Source organism: Ischnura elegans, chromosome 2, assembly GCF_921293095.1.
Source record: "Ischnura elegans chromosome 2, ioIscEleg1.1, whole genome shotgun sequence".
Taxonomy (NCBI): domain Eukaryota; kingdom Metazoa; phylum Arthropoda; class Insecta; order Odonata; family Coenagrionidae; genus Ischnura; species Ischnura elegans.
In genome coordinates, this window is record NC_060247.1 from 53,385,677 (window position 1) to 53,400,971 (window position 15,295).

The 15,295-nt window shown below is 36.8% G+C and overlaps 1 protein-coding gene across 1 annotated transcript; it reads right to left on the bottom strand.

Annotated features, from left to right (window-relative positions):
- Positions 1 to 2,055: 2,055 nt before the first annotated feature.
- LOC124153747 (hsp70-binding protein 1-like) lies at positions 2,056 to 13,263 on the bottom strand. The gene is made up of 6 exons (XM_046527091.1): positions 12,883 to 13,263; positions 12,610 to 12,790; positions 12,300 to 12,521; positions 12,044 to 12,199; positions 6,252 to 6,493; positions 2,056 to 2,563 (listed from the first exon to the last, which is right to left on the bottom strand). The coding sequence occupies exons 1-6, from the start codon at positions 13,093 to 13,095 to the stop codon at positions 2,492 to 2,494; spliced, it is 1,086 nt and encodes a 361-aa protein (XP_046383047.1). The 5' UTR covers positions 13,096 to 13,263; the 3' UTR covers positions 2,056 to 2,491.
- Positions 13,264 to 15,295: the final 2,032 nt, after the last annotated feature.

The following is a 15,295-nucleotide window of genomic DNA, read 5'->3' on the forward strand; positions in this document are numbered from 1 at the left end:
TTTCCAGTGGTAGCATTCAGTATTTGCCAGTACCTTACACTCTTCCTTGCACCACCCTCCATTGTCCTGTTATTCACCTCTCTCTTCCTCTGTAATTTATCTCTATTGCCTGTCCCCACAGTGAAACAGATCCACCATTCTTCCACTAATTCTGAACATCTTCCCATTCTGTAAAGCATTCTCTCATTTCAACCAAAATTTTTTGGTGTACCCTGATTTGCACCATGTGATGATTTCACCATGGTGTAGATTGAACCTTCCACATCTTACTCGAACTATTACATTTCTCCTCTCTTCAGCCATTATTTCCTGCCATAATTTGTGTCTTTATAGGTGCTCTCTCCCTTTCTTCCTTAAAATTCTTTTTGTCTATCATTTTTCTTGATGTATTCTTCTCCAGTTCCTAGAGTTCCATACCCTTTCCCAATTTATAGGCTTCGAAATTCCACCTTCTAGCCCTTCTCTGTTTCTAAGCTTTTTATACCATAAATTACATTTCATCAGCTATGGATTGTGGTGTGAATCTATCCATCACTGCAGACTTTCTTCCTTTCATTCTATCCCTGAGCTCGGTTCTCTCTCTATTACTCAACCTCATTCCACTTTTCATGATTTTTTGCAGCCCCTCTCTCCTAATGCGGTACATATACCATTCAACAACCTACCCAGCCTCCCCCTCAATTCCTATGGGTGTTTTCTTACCTTCGCTCTCTATGCATATGGAACCCCATCATTTGTCTTTCTCTCTATACATTTCACCATCCCCATGCCTATGTTTCAGATGCCTCGGGCCTTATCTAGTCCCGTATTTCTGTCCCACCGAGCACTATGATCCATGTTACTCTTAAGTCATTTCTTTACATTTTTACCCTACTAACCTCTCAATAACTCTCTTGTATTTTTTAAAGGCCTCCATTGCCAAACACGATCTTTCCTTATAAAGTTACCACGGAGTCTTTTTTCCTCCCATGTAGTTAAAATTGTTCAGTCTTTTCAAACTTGTGACCCTATTTTAACTCTATATTTACTCTTGAAACTTTGTGAAACTACATGATTTTTGCCCAATTAGGATTACAGAAGGGTAAATAAGAGCTAAAAATATATCCTTACTATCTTTGAGTTACAGATAGAACAATTTTTATTAATGGCATAATCATGTTGCCACACACACTCAAATGCATGCATAGCAATTGCAACCTTGCTTGCATGCATATAACTCAAAGGGTAAATCGTGGTTAAAACATCAGAAAACAAAAAAGTTGAAATACGTAAATATTTATGGATAAGGCATCCATTAATAGGTGGAGGTAAAGCCATTAGCAAAAAAAATGACCCTTAGATCTAAATGATGCACATCTTAATACAAAAGATCACTTGGCATTTTTGAGTAATTTTCTCATGTAACAATTTTTCCAACCATTAGGCTCAGATTCAACATTATTCATTCCATTTATTGTTTGTATCGGATATTTATAGCCAAAATTAATCGAGACTGATATGTAGCTTCTGGCAATATTAAGCAAGGATGGGTCTGCTTTCACACAACTGTACAGCATAGTTTGACAGATGTAATGAAAAGATTTTCCAAGACCAGGTATGAAAATCACCAACATTTGCCTGATTCCCAGTAACCTAACCTATTTTACCAAACTTGTTGCCATCTAGATATATGCACTCAAAAATAGTAGGGATCGGTCATCAAATCAACCAAATGCCCAAGATTTGAGGATTCAAACGTTTGAATGTTGACTCGATAAGATTCAAACTGGAACATGAAGGGTTCTAAATAGCATCCTTATCTTTGTCACAGTTACATTGTGAATGACTTGTACTTCAATACTACCAATGTTCTTTCTGTAAAGAAAATGTAGGAGTACAATAACTTACTCTAAATAGGGAATAATACAACTTCGAAGTCACTAATGTTTACATTGAGCTTCCCGGGATTTCCTGGACTAAGGATACATATGGTCAGTTCCAACATACACTACTTTTTATTACCTTATTACCTTAAAAGCTTGTAAGGGCAATATCACACCAGAAATGATACAAAAATTTTTGACATGCTTCAACTGTTACTAAGCTAGCAATTTATTTTTTCTTAGTCTGAGGCGCAAGAAGAAAGAAACATTACTGCATTACAGGAAAATAGGAAATTTAGGAATGTCTGAGGAGATGATGGAAATAACTGTTTTAAGTTCCTTCCGGCCAATAAATTAGACAATATTAGGTATTTGCATATCTTAACAGTGCTTACAAGTTCAACATTTGTCAAGAATTCATAAGCTCAAAAATATAGCCCACTCAAGAGCATACATTAAACTATTTCAAACTCTCAATAAGTTATTTATCTCAAGTTATGGACAATTATTCTTTACAAAAATATAACACAAAATTAGTACTTAATCGCATTCAGGAGATGTTTAACATCAACCATCTTATTAAAATATACTCAGGCAACGGGAAAATTTTCTATTAATTATAATTTGAGTTATCTTTCTTCTTCTTCTGGATCTCCAGAGAATACAACTTTAAGAAGTTCATGGCAATAATCACCTTCCTCCTATAAGGTAAAAAAAACATTTTTAGAAATTTTTTAAATATGTACATAATTAATGTATGCATTTTAGAGATTCATCATACTTTATTCCTTGAAATCTGCAAGATATGAGCTGATGCCTCACACTATTCCCATTTCAAAGAAGTCAATCTCCGATACATAATTGTTAGAAAACGTTTCTTACATACATTCAAAATTTCTGATCAAAAAAATAAATTGATAATCCTGTGTTCTTCTAATAGAACAAGTTTCATTGAAATTAATTGTGAGGATAAATAGAGCTGGTGACAGGTTATGAATGTACTAAAGAAGAAATGAATCTAATAATGCGAATACTGAAGAAGATGAAAATCATTAATTTTATTAAAATTCCAGAAAATTTAAATTCATATCTTCTTTAGTACATACAGTGTCCATTCAATAATTATCGAGACTGGTTCGCTGTAGCTTCAACAATGCGGTGGATGGGGTCTGACTTGTCAGCTTGGCCAGTTCAGTCGCCTCTGGGCATGTGTTGAGACAGCAGGTTGATTGTTGTGATGCTTGATTGTATGTGGTGTCATCATGCCAGCATTAAGCACTGTCGAGCAATGCTACGCTGTGAAGTTTTGTGTTAAACTCAGGAAATCAGCGTTGGAGACCCTTGAACTCATTAAAAGGCTTATAGAGATCATGCCTTAAGCCGCAAAAGAGTTTTTGAGAGGCACAAAATGTTTAAGGAAGGCCGTGAGCTCATTGAAGATGAGCACCACATCGGATGCCCGACGACTGCTCAAACCGATGCTCAGGTGGGCAAAGTGAGAAACGTTTTGGACTCTGACAGGAGTTTAACCATTGCTCTTATCATTGAGGAGACCGGGTTTTCAGTCGGAACCATCCACCCCATTGTAACAGAGGATCTTGTGATGAGGAAAGTGTGTGCAAAGCTGGAGCGATATCGCGTAATGCGCATGCGATCATCCATTGCCAAGAATTGGAAACTTCACCACGACAATGTGCCGCGCCACAGTGCATTTGTTGTGCAGCAGCTTCAAGCGAAATTCGGCGAGATAACATTGCCTCACCCCCCCCTACAGCCCCGACCTGGCTCCACCTGACTTTTTCTTGTTTCCGTGATTAAAAAGGGTGCTCAAAGGATATCGGTTCGACTCCATCTAGGCGGTTCAAGTGGTGACGACAAAGGCCCTGGGCAGTATTTCGAAAACTGATTTCCAGAGGGCTTTTGACGATTGCATCAATGCAGGAGGAATGTATTTTGAGGATTATAAAGTAATTATTATGATAACCGCAATTAATTTAGATTTTTAGAATCAGTCCCGATACTTATTGAACGGACCCTGAACATAACCTTTCACCAGCACTATTTGTCCTTACCATTTATTTTAACAAAATATTGTGCATACCATACAGCTACATGCAGAGTGCTATTAGAAATAGTACTGATTGAAGAATTTTTAACTGGTGCTATCTAATGTTAGAAGTGAATGGCAATCCAGGTTTTGACGGCTAAATCCCTATTCAGAAAACAGTTTTTTCACTCTTTTCAGAAAAAAACATCAGTTCACCCTCTTAGAGATGAAATAGAAGAGCACAGGGAAAAAAGCAACAACTCAGCAAAATTCCTTGCTACAGTACAAAACAATTTTTTCCACAACTCCCACTTAGTTGAAGAAAATATTTTTTCCTCTAAGTATAATTAAGCTGAAGTTATCCAAGTTCCATCCTCGTTTCATTTCATTCAGATCCCTTGTGATAAAATGCGAGTCAGCTTTGATCAGGGCTCCAAATGAGCAATGTAGCTTTACCCCACCCTATTTATCCAGCAGAGAGGTGGCATAAGCTCCCATGACAATGCTTGCTGCTGTAACCATCAAGAACAATCATCAGCCACTTCACTATCATACCAGAAATAAGATTCTTTTTTATGGATGAAGTTTGAAGCAAACCAAGTTCACAAAGCTTTAAAAAACTTTCCGTTACATAGATACTTCCACAGCTTCAGCCGCGTGTACATATGGGGGCCGCCCGCATTGCAGAACCACAATTGCGACTTTTTTATATCTAAAGATAGTATTGTCTTAATTACAGTATACAGTAGACTCTCGTTAACACGAACAATGTTATTATGAAGTTCTCGTAATTACGAAGCAATTTGTTGGTCCCGACGAAGAGGCCTATCCATTCTATAGTAAAAGAAATGTTACGACAAAATTTTCATTATTACAAAATTACGAAATTTCAACTTTGGCACTCTTGGAGTTTGCCGATGCGACACGACGTGGCGTAGAGGAACTCGCAGTTTGGGCATAATCTGAACAAAGTATCATTTCATCCGGTGTGAGGTCAGGAACTGTTCAGCATTTCCCCATTCCTTTTTCTGGCGGACAGCGATTTCTGTCGGCTTTAGCTACGTTGCAGCTAGATAAGATCAAGCTAGTTCAGTTGAGTTAACACACAATTGTGATATAGTGTTGCACTATGCAGGATAACCACTCTCCTCAATGCCTTGTATAGGTTTATCAACTTTCGAGCAAGGTCTCAGAACACATCTTCCTCGTATATCGAGGACTTGCTCATAATTTAATCGTGTATATTGTACAATTGACTCTGAAGATTATTAGTGCGGGTGTTTGAAGAGACAAGAAATTTTGACAAAGTATGTTTTTTTTCTTTCAATGATTCCTGAGATGATGTTGCATTGGCCAACATCGCATCGCCCTACTCGAAAGGTGCCAAATTTCAAATGTCGGGCACGCTTGAACTTTCCCAATTTTCGTATTTCTGAAAGTTCGTAAATCGTATATTCGTAAGAAGAGGACTTACTTTACGTCCAATTTATGAGTGGTAATGTGTGGGTCACCATGATTCCACAGGAATGAAGCTTATCATACGTTGTTGCGTGCATACTGAAGTATCTCCTACTGAAGAAAGAACCATAATTGACACTCTTGCACACAGTGCACGAGGAGAACTTAAACGTAGCGCAATAGTAATTACATAGAGTCGTGTATATCCGCCTAAATGTCGTTGCTTATTCATGGAACTACAAAATACAGTTCTTGTAGCCGGTGAGACCAGAACTGATGTTCCTTATTTTATAATAGCGTTTCTTTTACCATATATTGGATAGGCCATTTCGTCGGCACCAATGATTTGCTTCGTTACAACGAGAACTTCGTAGTAAGGTTGTTCATAATAAAGACAGTCTACTGTAATTGTTTATCATCCCTACAGGAAAGGCTTGTATTGTGAATAAAGCAAGATTGAGAAAATTACTCAACTTACATCATAAAGCACATGAAAAACTTGGATGCCCCAGAAAAAATGCAACCAACATATCACCTCCATGCAGCAAAATCCCTAACGGAGAAGCCATGATTTTTATGATCCAAACAAATTTGTTGTATAGAGGACTTAGTGCAGTACCAGCCACAAGCTGTCTGTCTTGTCAAGCTGTCAATGAATAGTGATTATTAAATTCTAATGAAAGAGATGCTACTCATAATTTTGTCTTCCTAATTTCTCATTTAAAAATTCCAGATTCACAATGAACCAGCAACCAGCTTCACAATGAACACATAATTACACTCACCTTCATGAGAATAAAACCAAATGTGATGTCAAGTAAATACATTATCTGATACAGTGAAAATGAAACAGTGCTAATAATACTGGTTTTCTTCGTTCTTACCCTGAATTCATCCTTCCCACTAATTGACTGCAGATGATACTCCAAAGATCTACGCAGGCCCAGCTCTGGTCGACGGCATGCAGACTGAGCCCTTTCATGATCCCGTATCAAGGTCAACAAGGCTGAAAGAAGATGTTCCAAACTCCTGCCTCCACTTGAACTATCTGGGCTGAATCCAGGCTGCTGCTGTTGAACTACCAATGCAGCTAGTTGTTCAACAAAACCCATACTGCATAATGAATCTGTGAAATGATTTTTGAGAAACAGGCATAAATTAGGAGGAGACATATTTGTTTGGTTCCCACATAGCAAAGCATATTATCTACACAACACGGAGAGCTTATTTTATGCTGCCCTAAAACACGCAATAGGGAAATATCATATTCACTTATGTTACAAGATACTTTAAAAACTTTCCATCAAAGGACCACCTACAGAACAAGTCAGACTGTACCACCATGAGCAGATATTTACTTGATCAACAACCAATCTTCCATTGGAAAGTTTTTTCATAGATTTGGAGTCACCTTTTAGTAAAATAACCATGGAATTACCCAAAGAAGAATACTGTTCAACAGTTCAGATTCAGGCTGAACAAGTTAAGTTAACAGTAAATCAATTGGGCCATTTGCAACCTTTTCAGACTGAGGGCTGCACCATCAAACTGATATGGCAATGTGGGCGGAAAATACTGCAATTCACATGAGAAATTTTCATAAATATTTAAATTATAAAATGTATCCAAATTACCATAGCAAGTATGCGCAGTATTTACAATACCAAGCAATATGCTTTGCTGGCTGTGTAAAATTTATGATCCCTTACAGTTGTATTGCATCCAAGGCTGCATGGGGCCCACAGATAACTCCTGATTTAGGCACCCAACTCGGTCAAATAATTCAATAGTTTGTTTTTATTTAACCCTCATATGGATTTACAAAATTAGTTACGTCCTTGGATTTACGGCGCCGCAGTGTCATTTTTTGCTATTATCTTTCAAAGTTAGCCTGAATTTACAAGTTTTCTGATTGATAATGGTAAATACATCTATTATCTTTATTTCTTACCGTGTTTTGCTAGATTTAAACCCTTATTGCTGAAGTTATAACAAAAAATCTTGAACGCTGCATTCTTTTCCATTTCTTGCCGTAATGCTCTTTATTTCAGTTCTCTTTGTTTGTTATTTTCGAGTAAAAGTTTTAATTTCGTGTGTAATTGTTGTTTGAAATATTTTTCTGATATGAAGAGCTCGACAAACTCCGCTTTTTAATGCTTATATTGTTTATAATTTTATGTATCTAAATACTAAAAATGATGACCGAATAAAATTTGTTTATGCTTATATGTGACCTAATTTTGCTTCACTGCGTCCACCCATATGTTATATCTTTGCAGTGTATATAGAAGGATAAGTTATTTAACGTTAAAAATGGAAAAGCTGTAGGTTAAGTGAGAAGAGACGAGTGTTACTTTCGTGATTTTTACAAGATTCTGGCAATCAAGACAAATCTTACAAATATTCTAGGAGCCTATGTCCTGCAATAAAAAAAATCAAGTCTCATTGGTTTTGAAATATAAATAATATGGGATAATAAGCGACGTGTCAAAGAACCCAACGCTGCTTTGGAGTTGGACCTAGAAGAGTCAGTACTCTTTTCCTACCACGGAGCCCTATTCCCCCACTGGGGACGTGTAACCCAAGGGAAAGGTTTCCTTAGATATGGACAAGTAAATGTTTTGAGTGGGAGTACATCAGATTAGGTTTTACTCCTGGATTGGTGGGAAATCAAAAAAATTAACTTCTTAGAAGTATGGGTTATTGGTGGTGGGGGAGAAGGAGCAGCTGCCTTTTTTCTTTCGTCCAGCTCTGCGTGAGAAACTGATGGAATAATGCTCTAGGGTGACAAAAATACCCTCACTTTGGAAGGACTTCCCTTAATTAAAAATAAGTCACATACGGGTGTATTCACTATGGAGATAGAAGAATCCGGAAAACTGCCATTTCTCGACGTCTTGGTGAAGAAGAATGACAACGGAAGCCTAGGCCACGCCGTGTATAGAAAACCGACATCAATAAATCGGTATCTCCATCTTCTTGGAATGAAGGGAGGGCCACCGCAGGCTTTTGTGCCCTGTCCCTCATGCAGGGTTGGAAGGATGAAGAAAAAGCAGGCTTGTGTATCTAATTGCCTCCTTGCACTCCCAACCTTTTTCGCGATAAGGATTTTCTACTCCTACCTGTCCTAACGATCTGGGTATTCCCTGATCCTTGGCGGTCGACACACTACCACCCCTTCACCTCAAAACAACCTCCTGGCATTCCTTCTCCTTTCTCCTCCTCGTTCACCCCTTTACGTTAGTAATACCCCCAATGAATAAAATATCTGTGCATCTGAGTACACAAAGAAACGAGAAATATGTTCACAAATTTTCACCTCACGGTAAATTGTCTTTTCATCTATTCATAATGAAACGATTTTTACCATGTAAATTCTAAACTCATCGTCAGGAAATAGAAATTATTTTCTATCACACAATTAGTTGGGTAGTTATCTTGATTTCACCCCAATGGTAAACTGTCACGTCATCAGTAATTATATAAACACCAGCAATTTTGTATAGACTATTGTAGCCGCAAAGGGATTTTTTTCGAATGAAAGGTACAAGACATATAACAATAACTGTGCGATGTGTTCTTCACGGTAGTCGGTGAAACTTCTGAATCTCCTGGCAAGTTACAGTTACTAATTCAGCGAGAAATATTCACACAACGGTGAGGAAGCATTATTCTACGAATTCGGATAATGCATTGTGTTAAATTTTTCTTAGAATTCTGCTTGGAGTAATTCTAAACACAGTCACCCTAGGATTTACCCAAAGGTAACTATCACCACGGCAGGTACGTGGACGCGGAGCGGAGAAGGTGCCCAAGCCAAACTAAGTTGGAAATCATGGAAAAAACAACCTTGGCTAGCCATGACTTCCTATGAATAATTCTTGCGAAAAGATGATGTTTTGTCATTGAACATTATAACTAGGCAAACATAATGATTCTTAGCTAAAAGAGAAAGCACAATTGGTATTGTAATATTTTCCTTTGGTTAAACAATTTCACTTGGTTTATAAGTTTAAAAAAAATTTAATGATAGGATTATAAATAGATTATAGCATTTCATATGAAACATAATTGCTTTGACACTAGCGTTGAGAGTGCAGACCCTGACGTAGCGACGAGGAAATTCTCGGCCCAAGCAAAACTAAGTCGGAGGCCCATGAAAAAACAACTTTGACTAGCCATGAGTTTTTATGAATAATTCTTGTAAGAAGATGAAGTTTTGTCAATGAACATCATAACGAGGCAAATATTTTGATTCTTAGCTAAAATAGAAAGCAAAATTGGTATGGTAATATTTTCCTTTTGTTTAACAATTTCATTTTGTTTATCGTAAATCCAACGACGTAACTATTTTCATTAGAGGCCAATAAAATGTAAACTATCACACTATGCTAACAGAATTTTGTATGTAGACGAAGAAAGCAGAAAAAATATACTACTGAAAATTTCAAAATGATCCATTGGAATGGAAAATTTTTACACCACTTTTAAAACCGTGAGCGCCGCTAAGGCGCAGCAAATCCATATGAGGGTTAAAGATATGTTCATCTTAAAAAAATATAATGGAAGATAAACAAAATCCCTCCAATAAAGAAAAATACCCCATGATGATTCATCAAGAGATCAACAATAATAGTGGCTACCTTTGGTTTGCTGTAGGTACACATAAATATGTTCAGCTCTCGATTAAGCAGAGAGATTCCATTACTTTCAGAAAATGAAGATATCTACAGCAATATTCATGATGGTTTGGCTGCTGAAATCCTTTTATTTAACCTACATAACATTCACATAAGAAGCAAGGAGTGGGACCTTGAAATATAACTTGAAAAATGCATGAGAGAACAGTTGTCGAGGAAGATGTTCCACCTTTGTTATTTACAAAGAACTTGGCTGTAATAAAAGCCTCAGGCACAAATAATTAGTGAATGGGTTTGGAATCGCCCCACTTTCAGGATGTCAGATTTGCAAGATAATTTTTAATATTTTGGCTATGGTTTTAATATATTCTTTGTTAGAGAAGCAGGTCAGACAGGAGGCTAGAGAAATGAGGAATAAGAAAGCAAGAATAAGCCCAGGAGTGAAGTTGAATAGAAGTGAGTCGTCATGAATGGAGAAATAACCTGGGAGGAATACCATCAATAACAAGCAGAAATGACACCTTTCTTCCCACCTACCATTCTGTGGATTTAATTTTAATTTCAGAAGAAGTAAGATTGCAAAAATCTTAATCAGCGAAAAGAGTGAGTACGTTCAATGGATTGCATGAAATAAACTTAAATGAAGATAAGGGTCAATGTATGCCATGAAAATTTCAAGATAATGCCAAAATATTAATAGAAAAATTATGCAAAGAAATCAGAAATCAGTAGGAGTGATGCATCTGCCAAACTCACAGTTTCCCAGAATTAAATAACTAATTTTATTTAAACACACTGGTACATTTCCTTACCTGAAGCAATGGTTTCATGTGGTTTAAACAAATAAAAATCAATAAATTCAACTTTGTTATATCCCAAATTTCCAGAGTCAACATAATGATTCTTAATGTTCAAATGATTTTTAAGTAAGAAAAACAGTCTACATTCAAGGGAGACCATCTTTTGCACTTTTATAAATAGAAAAAACTTTGCAACTCAGATGTAATCCAAATCTCCCCATCAATAATATCTGACAATATGAATAACATGCTATGTTACTACACCTGCATGAAAACCATGAGCACAAGTAATATTTGAGAATTTGACGTATATACTAGCCAGAAAGGCACCTCATTAGACATGGGATGGAAGTTGTTTAGCTCCAAAGAACCACAATAGTCCATCGAGACTTGAAAACTCAATCAAAGTAGTATGTACTTTCACATCTTTGTCGATGGATATTTTGCTTTATAGGGGTCAACTTGATCCAAATTAAGGAAAAAAATGTCAGCATTGATATTGAGAGTCAATTTAAATTATTCATTTTGTGTAAAAAATTCTAGGGATTTAATAAAAAATATGAAAAACAATAACTCTGTCTTGAGAAAATGATTTAAAATTATTAATTGATTTGAAATCAGAGTTAGATTTGAAATTTTGAGCACAGAATAAATATTACCAAAATCCGTACCTATCTCAGTATGACGTCCTCACTAAATCTCAAAGGTACTCAAAATACTGTATCCCTTGTGCTGATTGGGTACATTTAAAAAATATTGTTCTCGGTAAATACTTGTACGCAATATTCTTGGAAATCCATCCATTTCTTGTAATATTTTCATTAACTTAGCATTGCTTTGGTTCAGGGATGAAGAGAATCATGTTGACAAATATCAGGCCCAATACATATTGGCATTTATCTTGTTGAGGATACACCCAACCCCTACCCTACCCCATTTCCGCATTCAAGAGAAATGGATTAGATTTCTATTACATATGGATCAAATACTTGTGTTATTGTAATGCCTCAGAATTATATAATGTCCACTTACAAATACACTTGTTAGTTTAAACTATGTATAACAAACTCCTTTCTCATTTATACCTGGCATTCTTAAGGAGTTTTCTTAATTTACATGCGCTCATGCCAGACTGGGCAATTAACACACAAAGCTTTTTCAAAAATATAAATATCACTTTTTCACGGTATCAGCTCGAGAACCACATGAAAAATTAATGCTGGAAAAATATCCTACCTATTATCTCTGGAGTCTGTGAACACAACGATGTAAGGAGAAATGAAGACTTGGTCTTCAGTTTTTCCACCCGGCTCTGCATTGAGCGTAATAATACCGAAAATCCATCATGCTGGGCGAAGGTGTGCAATGCTTTTGGATTATCCCTAAGGATACCTAGAAATAAAAGAAAAAATTTCATCAATATCTCTAAGATGCACGTTAATGAAATAATATTGCTGAAATAATTAATTACTTTATGAATTTGTATCCTCACATGAAATAGCATAGAGAGATTTAACGCGGGTTAATTCGTTGTGACTTTGGTCCAGCAGTTTCAACAACATGGGTAGAAAATCCATTTCAATTGCTCTCTCCTGGCAATAAGGATTATTCTGTGTTAACTCTGCAATCACATTAGCAGCCTTCCACTGCAAGGATGGATGACAGGAATGCAGACATGGCTCGAATACAGTAAATCCTCCTATTTTATGAAAATCTGAAACAAATGATATTAGAATGATCAACTCGGTAATACGGTGGGTCTAGTTCAAGTTGATTCCGATAATTAATCAAAAATTATCTACCGTTTGCTACGTCTAAGTTTTCAACACATCCAGATACTGTTTCCAGGGCTTCTTCATATTCTTTAGGGTCATCATTTACTGAGAGAGAACCAGCATTTTTTAATAAATCAATAGCCTGCAGTAAAATTTGTATAACATCCGTAGTCATGTATTTCAATGCATTGTCAAGCCATTTCTTGCGCTGAAAATTAAAGAAGCGCATACACACGTTATAAACAATACATATGCAATCGAAGTCTAGACCTACATTACCAAAAAGGAATGAAAGCTTACTTCCTCGTCCATAGGAAGAACTTGAGAGCCTGACTGTCCCTGGGTTCTTGCCTCCATGCTAAATCTCAACAGATCTTGCAAATTCGAAGGCTGTCTGGGTTGATTGGGATTTACAGAGACATTTTCTCCCTCTTGCCTACTAGGATTATTAGCTATTGCACCCATAGCCCTCGGCATCCTGGTATTATCACTTCCCGAATTCTTGGATCCCATGTCGTAAATCCTCTTCAATAAATGAAATTGCACGTTTTCACAGTAAACAGGAAGACATACGAAATGTGGCACAAATATACAGCAATCCTTCAAACCCTTAAAAAATTTCGTCACTTTTACAATCCTAGCCGACTTTCCTCCGTCACTTGTTTTCCCTCTTTCGATCCTTTCGATTGATTCGATCGATTTGCATATCGAAAACGCACTCAACATCGAATCGCGTGCACTTCAACGTTCGACTAAACAAGCGCCAAAAGCTGGAAAATTTAGATGAAGTTTGTTTAGTTTGTTGTTGTAGATTTGGAAGAAAGTGTCAAGGAATTTAGAAGTCTAAAACGTGTATGTACTTTTGATGAGGGTAGATCCACCATTTCAATAACGTCCAGTATATCTAAGGTAAGTAAATATCTTTAATAGAAAATAGAGTGTGACTTATCGGAAGCTTTCTTGATTTGCTTTACTTTTCGTAACAATTCGTCTCAAATCATTCCATCCTAATACTCTGGGCTATTCCATGTACATTCATGATTACTTACCTCATGTCTTAAACTCTGAGGTAAAATTTCATAGTTCAAGCACTATCGATTATCTATCGTGTATCCTCGTACATAATTTCTTCAATTTCGACAAGAATAGATGCAACAATTGTGACTTGGCAATCCAGTCACTCTGGTTTATTGATTCTCCTTTTGTTTGAGATATTCTTTCCTCTTCTTTGTCATCTTCTCTTGCGAACTCAAGATTTCTTTCTTTTTGTCTCCGTAAAGCTCCAGTTTTCTTCATGTCTGTCTTCATCTATTTTGACTTAATGTGTATGTGTGTTCTGTTTGCATGCATCTTTGTATGTGTTCCATATGGACTTAAGGCTGCATTTCTAATGGTGCCAACTACATTTTCGATCTAATAGAAAACTGAACACTTTACACACATGTATCTCTGTATCCCCCAAATATTTTATTTGAACTCCTCTTACTATATTTAATTTAGTTTTTATTTAGGTATACAGGTGTTGGCTATTGACACAAAAATCTTAATTTGGTAAGTTCAGGCATCTTCCCATTGATAGCTTCATATGGCTATTTGCCCTCCTTCCCCGATGATCGATCATGTGATGAGATGCTCGAGATGATCATAGATGATCATCTCGAGCCACTTCTGTTGAGCAAGTAGGCAGTAGTATTCAGGGCCGAATTTACCGTAAGGAAAAATAGGCATGCACCTATAAGGGGCGTCACAGTCCAAGGGGCGCCTTCTATTAGGCAACCGGCAAAGATCTATACTGGAAGCGCCTCGAAGGGTACCGCCGTCAGCAGGCTTATATTATTTGGGTCCATCTGCCTGCAGGTGCCCTCTTTGCCTCTCTTTAAATATTGTTTAAATGACGTGATTTAATTGCACAAAAGTTTAACTGTTTCATGTATTTTTACTCCAAATTGTTTTTTTAATTGAATTGTCTATGTTTTCCCTGCGTAAAAATTCAAGCATAAACTTATGCTGTCAGCCATATATCTGTTTATTCCTTTTTTCTGAACCTTACCATATCTTTTACCTTACCTTGAACCTAACCTTACCTTTTTCTAAGCCTTATCATAAAAATCAGGGAGAGGGGGGGGTCAAAATTAAATGAGGAGGGGGTGCTCAATGAAGAGGTGCCTATAACCGAGGAGGAGGTGCCTTCTCCTCTCTGCTATAACGTAACTTTGGGTAAATCCAGCCCTGGCAGTATTGACTGCCTCTGCCCATAGTTGTTAATAACAGATTTCTCTGTGAGAATTGTTGTTCCTGCCTCCACCACCATTCTATTTTTAAACTTAATTTGTCTATTCTGTTGAGGTGTGTAATTGACTAATCTGAGGCTTAATCCCTCTCTGCCCAAGTAGTGCTTTCACATAGCCATTGACAAAATCAGTTACCGTTGTTGCTGTGGAAAGTCTTAATTTTCTCTATGGCTTAATTCTCAAATCTGTTGATGAGCATTTTACTAATCTTTCCTCTTAAAACGAATTCCACACAGAATAAACATTTTTATATCTTTCGAGGCATGGTCATTTAGCCGAAGAAAGTATTGTGATCCTCCAAATGACTTCTTATCTATCTGCCCTCGAGTATTAGCTGGTATAAGTTCTCTGATTTCCTATAAAATAGTTGTGCTATTTCCTAATTTACCTCTGTGCAATTTCACTTTTATTTGTGACTCACA